Raw genomic sequence first — 10,377 nt, forward strand, 5'->3', positions numbered from 1 at the left:
ATTTAAAATTTTACCATTATATATTGAACTTGACTCCCAATTTAGAATGAGTATAATTAAATGCTTCTTTCCGTTTTTGAAAACATTTTCTTACTACTGATTTGCTGGCTTTATATCTCAGGCTAAAAATCATTAGATTGAAGGTTGAGGGAATTACTGAATACATAATAGTAAGAAACATGTCTACACCATTGGAGATTCAGAAAAGGCTTAGAATATTAAGACAGTTGTAACAATAAATAATAAAACAACAGTGACATAGAGTGGCAAGTTAAAAGGCCTTGGCTCTGCCTTCTGCTGATGGCATCCTCAGGAAAGGATAATATGTTTGTGTAGGAGAATCCAATAAAGATAAAACGAAGAAATGCCAACACAGCCATGAATACAATGACTCTAACCTCACAATATATTCACTAGAGCAGTTATTTTCCTGAGATGGGAGATGTCAAGGAAGAATTGATGAATGATCTTGGAGACACAGAAATGGAGGGAGAAAGTAGCTGCTGTGTGTATAACTCCAGAAATGGTTCCACTGAACAGACTCCAACAACGCCATAAGCACAGATTCTGACATTCACGATGATGTCATAATGTAGAGGAAGGTAGACGACCATGTAGTGATCAGAGGACATCACTGTGAGTATGGTCATTTCAGAACAGCCACATATAGTGAAAGTAAAGCACTTTAATATGCATTATCAGAGGAAATTATTTCCATTTTGCACATAAGAGTTGTAAATGAACCTTGGCACAGGCACAGAAATATAGCAGAGATCCAGAAAGAAGAGATGCTACAAGAAAAAGTACATGGGAGATTGGAGATTCTTGTCCAGGAAAATGGTGGTGATAATGAGGATGTTGCTAGTTAGACTACAAGTATACGCCTAAGAAGAGAGAAGCAGATAGGATTTCAAGCTTGGGGTTTGCAGAAAAGCCAAGGAAAAGAAACCTGCTTTAAGTTATCCACAGTATTTGACTTTTGAGTGCTGCTGACTACAGGACAGGATGGAATCTGTGAATGGCAATTTTTGTAACATCAGAAAGTGAGCCAATTTGGGTTAAGAAAATATAAACACTTTATTAGTGGGAAATGAGTTTAGTCTCATGATTACCAACTCAAGCATTGTGATTAATTATGTGTAAGGTATAAATATTGATTATTATTATTATATTTTGTAATAACATTTCAATTTTACAAGTGATAAAAGTAAGGATCTAAGAACTTGAGTAAAAGGGACCAAACTATATGATCCTGGGGTGTAGTTTAAGGAGTCATTAGGTCACACAGTTTGGATGAACTTTGGTTTTTGCCTGTGATATTGGATTGGGGTAGGTTTTGTATTTACAACACACACACACACAATGATGTTTAGGACTCTTCTCATCTCTGTTCTCAGCTACTACCAAAACCACAAGTGAAGATGAGAGAGGGTGTTATGCCTGCAAAACACCAACATGCCTCCACCTTGATTTGATTTATTGCACCATACAGCTTTCTGAGCATTGTAATATGAACTCTGGGCACTCCTAGATTGGATTCAGTTATTTCCAGCATGACAAGGGCCCTCTCTGCGACACATTTTGGGGCTCCCTCTGAATGACAACTCTAGTTTATAGAAAATCATGAGTTGGACCAAGGGTCCCTGAGCAACTGTTGGGTCATTTCTGCTCTCCCTAAATGAAAAAAATACACAATAAGAACAAAAGCACAATGAAAGTACTGGAAGCACACTTGAGCTTGCAAGCTATATTATAAGCTGGTGACAAGGAAGCAGCAACTTAATCTAGTGGCAGGTTGCTCTACCTCACCACCTAAGAGCAAGATGAAACCAGAAGACCCTTTGTCCTTGGATCTGTGCAAAAAACAAAGCCACTTATAAAGAAGAATGAGTAAGATAACCTTGACTGAGCAGAACTTTTCTGGGACCATAAAAAAAGACTTTATCCTAGGCTTTGCCTTAAGATCTGTGCAAAAACCAAGATCTCTAATTACAGAAGACTGACTTTGAAAATTGTGACTGAACAGAACTTTTCCTGGGTCCATATAGAAAGACCTTGGAGTTTGACAGCTAACATGCCTGGAGCCTATAGTCAGTCTCACAACACTATGCTTCAAGGGTAGAGACACCATGTATATATCTTAGACCAAGGAAATGTTCTAATTTCCCCCAACGATTACCCTGCTTATGCAAAACAAAACAAAACAAACAAAAAAACCACTTGCCACATCTGTCCTTCCTTTTTCTTATTTTTTTGATTACTTTCATTTATATTTATAAGGCCCCTGCCTTTTTATTTTTAAATTTTTTATAGAATCATCTGATTCTGGCCCACATTTTTTATATGTCTTCCTATGAACTGAGAAAAGGAAAAAAAAGTGAGTGGAATACGGATACCTGCGGTCTCAGGAGCATAGAGTGGAAATAAAATCTAGTCACCCATAAATGCCCAACCCAATATCAATGACAGTAGAATTAAGAGAACCAAACTATAACAAACTATACACAGAATGGATCTGTTATGCTAGCAAGCTAGGGGGCTAAGGGTGAAGGTATGGGATGCATGCTGGGAACTGTGGTGGAGGTCAACACTGGTGGTGGGGACGGACCTCGTCCCTGTCACTATAAGTCTGAAATACAACAGTGAAAGATATGTAATTCAAGTTGCTCTCAACAAATAGGTACATATGGGAGCTCAATTTCCAGTTTTTGGAGGAATCTCCATATCACTTTCCATAAAGGTTGGACTAGAAGGCATTCCCACCAGCAGTGGATAAGAGTTCCTTTTTCTCCACATCTCCCCCAGCATTGCTTGTTCTCATTTTTTGTGATGTGCGCCAATCTCTGTGGCATGAGATGGTATCTCATAGTTGTTTTGATTTGCATCTCCCTGGTGATTAGTGATGTGAATCACTTTTTCATGTGTCTTTTGGCCATTTATATTTCTTCTTTATCAATGCGTCTCTTCATTTCTTCTCTCATTTTGTAATGGGATTAGATTTTTTTTTGTAAAGTTTAGTCAGTGCCTTGTATATTTTGGATATTATCCACTTATCTGATGGGTATTGGTGAATATTTTCTCCCAGTCAATAGGTGTCTCTTGTATCCTGAGTACTATTTCCGTTGAGGTGCAGAAGTTTCTCAGCTTAATATATTCCCATCTGTTTTTCTCTGCTTCCACTTATTTGGAGAGTGCAGTTTCCTCCTTAAAGATGCCTTCAGTCTTATTGTCATGGAGTGTTTTACCTACATGTTGTTTTATATACCTTATGGTATCAGGTCTGATAACAAGGTTTTTAATCCATTTGGATTTTACCTTTGTACATGATGTTAGCTAGGGGTCTGAATTCTCTTTTTTTGCAAGTGGCTAACCAGTTGTGCCAATACCACCTGTTGAAGAGGCTTTCCTTGCTCCACTTAGCATTTCTTGCTCCTTTATAAAAATTAGGTGATTGTTTGAAAGCTATATAGAGATTCCCTATGTCTGGGGAACATTTTCTGAGTATTCAAGCCTATTCCACTGATCTGAGGGCCTGTCCTTATTCCAATACCATGCTGTTTTGATAACTATTGCTTTGTCGTAAAGTTTAAAGTTGGGAAAAGTAATTCCTCCCATATTTTTCCCCAATGATTGCTTTAGCTATTCTAGGGTGTTTATTGTTCCAAACGAATTTCAAAAGTGTCTGATCCACTTCTTTGAAGAATGTCATGGGTATCTTTAGAGGGATAGCATTAAATCTGTATAATGCCTTGGGGAGTATTGCCATTTTGATGATGTTAATCCTGCCAATCCATGAGCAGGGTATGTGCTTCCATTTCTGTGTGTCCTCTCTTATTTATTGGAGCAGAATTTTATAGTTTTCTTTGTATAGGTCCTTCACATTTTTAGTCAAGTTGATTCCAAGATATTTGAGTTTGTTTGGCACTATTGTGCATGGGGTTGTTTTCTTAATGTCCATTTCTTCCTTATTACTATTGGTGTATAGAAAGGCCATTGATTTTTGTGTGTTAATTTGGTAGTTTGCCACCTTGCTATATGAGTCTATTGTTTCTAGAAGCTTTTCGGTAGCAAGACTCTGGAAACAACCAAGATGCCCTTCAACAGACGATTGGCTAAAGAAACTGTGGTACATATACACAATAGAATATTATGCAGCTGTTAGGAGAGATGAAGTCATGAAATTTTCCTATACATGGATGTACACAGAATCTATTATGCTGAGTGAAATAAGTCAGAGAGAGAGGAAAAAAATGCAGAATGGTCTCACTCATCTATGGGTTTTAAGAAAAATGAAAGACATTCTTGCAATAATAATTTTCAGACACAAAAGAGAAAAGAGCTGGAAGTTACAGCTCACCTCAAGAAGCTCACCACAAAGTGATGAGTTTAGTTAGAAAAATAACTACATTTTGAACTGTCCTAATAATGAGAATGTATGAGGGAAATGGAAAGCCTGTCTAGAGTACAGGCGGGGATTGGGTGGGGAGGAGGTCAATTTGGGACATTGGTGATGGGAATGTTGCACTGGTGATGGGTGGTGTTCTTTACATGACTGAAACCCAGACACAATCATGTAAGTAATCAAGTGTTTAAATATAAGTAAAAAGATATTTCCTTGCTAAGTTAGCTGTAAACTACTGTTTTATCCCCTTTTTAAAGAAGGCAATTCCATGTTTTCCTAAAATCAAATACATTTAATTATTATTTAGTCAATAAATTGATTAAAATTAGTCTTGTAGGGGCCGGAGCTATAGCACAATGGTAAAACGTTTGCTTTGTAAGCAGCTGATCCAGGATGGACCTTAGTTCTATCCCCAGCTTTTTCCCTGAGCCAGGAGTGATTTCTGAGCTCATAGCCAGGGTAACCCCTGAGCATCACCAAATGTGGCCTCAAAAATTAGTCTTGTATTTTATTCTAAAATTAAGGCACAGACTATAATGTATCTATTGTATATATTGTGTGTCCCAATGAACTGTATGGGTGAAGTGGTGCCATTGCTTTCTTGGTCTTGTCATTTTCTTTGTTTCATCTTTAAAGGATTCTTATGAACATATCTTCCTCTGTAGGATGATAGCTGCAGAGGCACAGCCAAAACCTTTTCCACTTGCCTCCCCTCACATCACAGTTATATTATTGTTTATTGTTACTGCTGCCTTTGAATATGTTAAGCTTCATTTGACTCCCCAAATGCTTTAAACGTGATTTTTATAATAATGTGTTCAGTAGTTCCCCTACTTTCAATCCAATGATTTATATCCTGAGAAATAAAGCTACAAATCAGCAGTAATAAAAGCTTTTCTTTTTTTTTACCCATCCCCAAGAAGATTTTCTTATACTCATTCTAAATTGGGAGTCAAGTTTCAGTATATAATGGCAAATTTCAATATGGTTTATTGATAATTCAATTTTAGTTTTGAGTGCCATATGGTGCAGTACACAGGTTTTATTTCTGGCTCTGTACTCAGAAATTACTTCTAGCAGTGTTATGGAAGCATAGAATGCCAATAAATGATCTGTGTATTTACACAGAAATCAGGTTATCTTATCCGTTGTGCTATCACTCCAGCCCTGATAGACTAAAGTATTTTAAGTGATGTTTTATGTTTAATGAAAATTTATGTATGTCCTAACACAAAAGAGAAAAGAGCTGGAAGTTACAGCTCACCTCATGAAGCTCACCACGAACAGGGATGAGTTAAGTTAGAGAAATAATTAAGTTTCGAACTATCCTAATAATGAGAATGTACGAGGGAAATAGAAAGTCTGTCTAGAGTACAGGCTGGGGTTGGGTGGGGAGGAGGGAGATTTGGGACATTGGTAATGGGAATGTTGCACTGGTGATGGGTGGTGTTCTTTACATGACTGAAACCCAAACACAATCATGTATGTAATAAATTTGCTAAAAAAAAGAAAAGAAAATGTCATACTTAAGTGTACATAAATTGACATGGGAATATTTCATGTTAATTATTACTCTACAATGTCAGATGTGAAACCATTCAAATTTTGCTGTTTAAGCTATCAAGTTAATTTTGTTTCTTTAGTAATTATGAGGTGGTAGAAAGTTATAAATATTGAATTCATAGATTATTTTCATTATTATACTGGAGTTTGGACTTATAGTATCTTAGAATTGATTGAAGTATTGGTTTTAGATCATTAGCAAATCAGAAGTTATAATTTTCTACCTATCCTTTCAGGTACTTTCATATATACTAACGACTTTGAAAAAATTTTTTAGTCCATTTACTTCATTATCTAAATATACTGGGTTAATTTGCATTCCTAAGAGCTAAATATTTAAATACCAGAATAACTTTTAAGAGACACAGATATATAGGTTTGATTTTTTTGTTTGTTTGTTTGTTTTTTGTTTTGTTTTTGGGTCACACCTGGCAGCGCTCAGGGGTTACTCCTGGCTCTATGCTCAAAAATCACTCCTAGCAGGCTCAGGGAACCATATGGGATGCGAGGATTGGAACCACCGACCATTTGCATGAAAGGCAAATGTCCTACCTCCATGCTATCTCTCTGGCCCCGAGATACAGATTTCTATAGTATTTTTCTAGGTACTTGATTTACTGAGGTGCTGACAATATAGACTCAAGCCTATAATATTCCAACTTTCATTACATCACTGAAAATATTTGTCTTTTAGAAAATGTCACTTTTAAGAAAGAAGCAAAAAAAAAACATAGAAATCATTTCTACTAAGAAATGTTATAAGGTACTACAATCTGGGATCTTGAGAGACAAAGTAAATGTACATGTATTTTGTTTTATTTTTCTTAATCTTTTTTTGGCTGAAAATTCAAAATTAAGGTGTCAGCAAGATGATTTCTTTTGAGAATTCTGTTTATGGGTGATTGCCTTCCCACTGTAACTTCACCTTGTCCTTTCTTGTAATCTTTGTTCTCAAATAAAAGAAAAAAAATAATTCTAGTGAAAAAAAAAGAGAGAAAATGTCACTTCTGAATATATAGTATGCAAAGGGTAAAATGTTTGGGTAATTCCATCATATTTAATGTAATTGTATTAAGTATCAATTTTAAAGAAATATATTCCCAGTGTTGTAATATTTATATTAGATTAGCCATTTATACATATTTTAAGTTTTTATATTTTTCACATTTTCATGATTTGCTCTTTTTTAATACTACCAACCTATATTATTATTTTAGATAATACCCACCAGAGAGTGCCTCTCTCTGTCTGCCATTGTTCCAAGATCATTATAAACTATGCCATTCTATTTGACAGCATCATTATATCAGATCTTATTGACATTAACTAGGGTTGAATTCATTGGTAAATTTCTAATGCCTTACTTTATTTCCTTATATTTTCTTTAAAAAATGAGTGAGATATTCTGATTTTCACCTTTTTTTCATTCTCACTTCACTCAGTAAGACTTACTTTATTCAATTCAAGTTGAAGCAAAGGGGAATGTTATCATTTTTGTTCATAGTTGGTAATATAATTTTCTGATAGCAAATGCACACAGATTGAAGTCAAATTGAAGTCACACATAATTTGAAGCCAAAAGGTGGACAAAGCCCATATGAAAAAGTGTTATATATCACTAGCTACCAAGGAAACATAATCCAATAGTTAATGACTTATAATTTCATGCCAATGAATAACATTTATAAAAAAATTACCCAGGGCTGGCTAGTTAATAAACTGCTATAGGTAGATATTTTTAACCTTCAAAAATGAATACTCTACAGATTGGGTTTGACCACAAATCACTGAGTTTGTTTGAGTCTTTAATGGTTTCACAGGTGTCATTTCCCCCAGTGAAAAAATCTAGATTACTTTTTAGTGCATATTTGTTCCTTCCTGACTCAAAATAAAATTTATTTACTATTTAGCAGCCTCAAAATTGGAAACATTTCTTTGCTTCATTGTTTGCAATCTATTAGCATGTATTCCCTTTTCTTATAAAGGAATGATAGAATTTGATGCTGGAATTAGGTAACAAGCATCCAACCAATATCTAAGTAATTAAGTTTAATATTAAAGTGAGTCCATTCAAAGAAATTCAAAGACAACACATGCTATACAGGTAGGTGTAAACTCAGTGGGAGAGCACTCTCTTGGCATATGTGATACTGTGATTTTGATTCTCAACACAGCAAAATAAATTGATTAATTTAGACATAATTGCTATTTTTTATAACTTGTCTGATTAGAATGCAAATAATATTTGACCATTAGGACACTCAGTGTCATCATGAAGTCAATTCAGGTGTCTATTCTCTAGGAAAACTCAAAATGATCTTGAGTTTGGGCCCCAAGGGTATTTATACACCAGTTTAAATGACCTAAGCACACAGAAACTCTGCTTCTACCAAAGGGACCTCAGGGACTAAACTCTGGTGTCTAATAAAGAATTAAAATAAACTATTTTCCCACTTCACATGCCAGATTTCATGGTGGGTAAAATGAAAAACAGAGATCAGACCTGCAGCTAAGGATTCATTTCTGAAGCTGACACTTTTCCTTATGTTGAATCAAGATCTAGAATGTGCTCTGGTGAGTTTCCTGGTATGCTAAAAGTAAAGATCATAGAGAATATTAAAAAATATAGTAATGATTAAATTGTAAAACTTTGAGGAAATTACATAGCTTCAGATAATTTGAATTGAAATGAGGACTTTTGAGAAAATATTAAATTCCTTCCATTTCAGAAGTATTATGTGTAATAAAAAAACTCTTTCCTGGCAAAGCCTTCCTTCTATAGCCATAGTAGATTAGTGTGAATGTGTGAGGAAATGGCACATTGATAAATTTTAGAATCTTATTGTTCGGATTCTTTTCTTGCTTTTATTATTGTTCTTTTGCTTAAAAGTGACACCATCCAGTAAATGTCTTAAAGTCTCTATCCAAAAACATTCCTCTCTTATGAAACCACATTATGGTTTTAATTATTAATTTATGTGGGTCCTGTTATATATCTTTGTTGCTGTCCTATATCTATGATACATATCAGGAACTTGTCCATAGTTCTGCCTAGATATAGACAATTGAGAAACCAGAGCACCAAAGTCAATTAATAAATATCTGCAGTGTAAATATTTAAGTAAGTAAAATGGAATGTTCCACAGTCACTTTAGTAAATAGTTGTTTTCATATTTAGTTTTATTTAAGTACATTTTCCCCTGTGAAATTAAATGCAAGTGCAAAACTTGATCTACTTCTAAAGAACTATCACGGATGAGAAAGTTAATAACATGACTTAATGTGATCATCCCTAACTATACTACATAATTATAATGAGAAAGTTATGGTGCTCATTTCTAACAGAGGTTTCATGTATTACATGGATCTCAGACTCATAAAGAAACAAAACGTTTCTGTTTCAATGCTTCCTTCTGCTTTGCAGCCAACTTCAGAGATGAAGGACTATGGCTAATCTCACCAGGAGTGGGTTTATTCTCGTGGTATTTTCTGACGAGCCTGAACTAGAAATCTTATTTGCATCCTTGTTCTTAGTCCTCTATTTGTTGGCTTTAACTGGCAACATCCTCATCATCACCACCACGTCCATGGATGAGAGCCTCAACTCCCCCATGTACTTCTTCCTGAAGCATCTCTCCTTCTTGGATCTCTGCTATATTTCTGTGACTGTACCGAGATTCATTTACAACTCTTTCATGCAGAGTGGCAATATTTCCCTCTGGGAATGCATAGTGCAGTGTTTTGCTTTTGTTGTCGGTGGTACTACTGAACTAGCCATGCTCACAATGATGTCCTATGATCGCTATGTGGCCATCTGCCTTCCACTGCGCTATGAAATCATCATGGATGTCAAAACATGTGTCCATGGAGTAGCTGGAGCTTGGATCAGTGGGACTATTGCTGCAGTCATGCACACAACAGCTACTTTCTCCATCCGTTTCTGTGAACCCCTGGTCATTCACCAGTTCTTCTGTGATATTCCTCCAATCTTGAAACTATCCTGCTCCAATGACTATCTTGGTGAGGTTGGAGTCATTGCCTTTGCAGCCATGTTGTCATTTCTTTGTGTCATCTTTATTGGATTCTCCTACATGCACATATTTTCTTCTGTGCTGAGGATGCCATCTGCAGAGGGCAGAGCCAAGGCCTTTTCCACCTGCCTCCCCCACCTTGCTGTTGTCATATTGTTTATGTCTACAGCTTCCTTTGAGTATTTTAAGCCTCATTCTGACTCTCCAACTGCTTTGGACATGTTTCTTACTCTGATGTATACAGTAGTTCCCCCAACCTTCAATCCAGTGATCTATAGCTTGAGAAATAAAGCCATCAAGTCAGCTCTAAGAAAAATGTTTCATAGAAGAAACGAAGTACTAACTTATTCATGTCAATTGGGACACAAGTTCAATATCTAA

General features: G+C 35.7%; 1 protein-coding gene across 1 annotated transcript; it reads left to right on the forward strand.

Moving 5' to 3' along the window:
• Positions 1 to 9,411: 9,411 nt before the first annotated feature.
• Positions 9,412 to 10,377, forward strand: LOC125995925 (olfactory receptor 14J1-like). Its single transcript, XM_049764875.1, has one exon. It carries the CDS (start codon positions 9,412 to 9,414, stop codon positions 10,375 to 10,377), a length of 966 nt encoding a protein of 321 aa, XP_049620832.1.

The sequence above is a fragment of the Suncus etruscus genome, chromosome 18, assembly GCF_024139225.1.
Source record: "Suncus etruscus isolate mSunEtr1 chromosome 18, mSunEtr1.pri.cur, whole genome shotgun sequence".
NCBI classification, from domain to species: Eukaryota; Metazoa; Chordata; class Mammalia; order Eulipotyphla; family Soricidae; genus Suncus; species Suncus etruscus.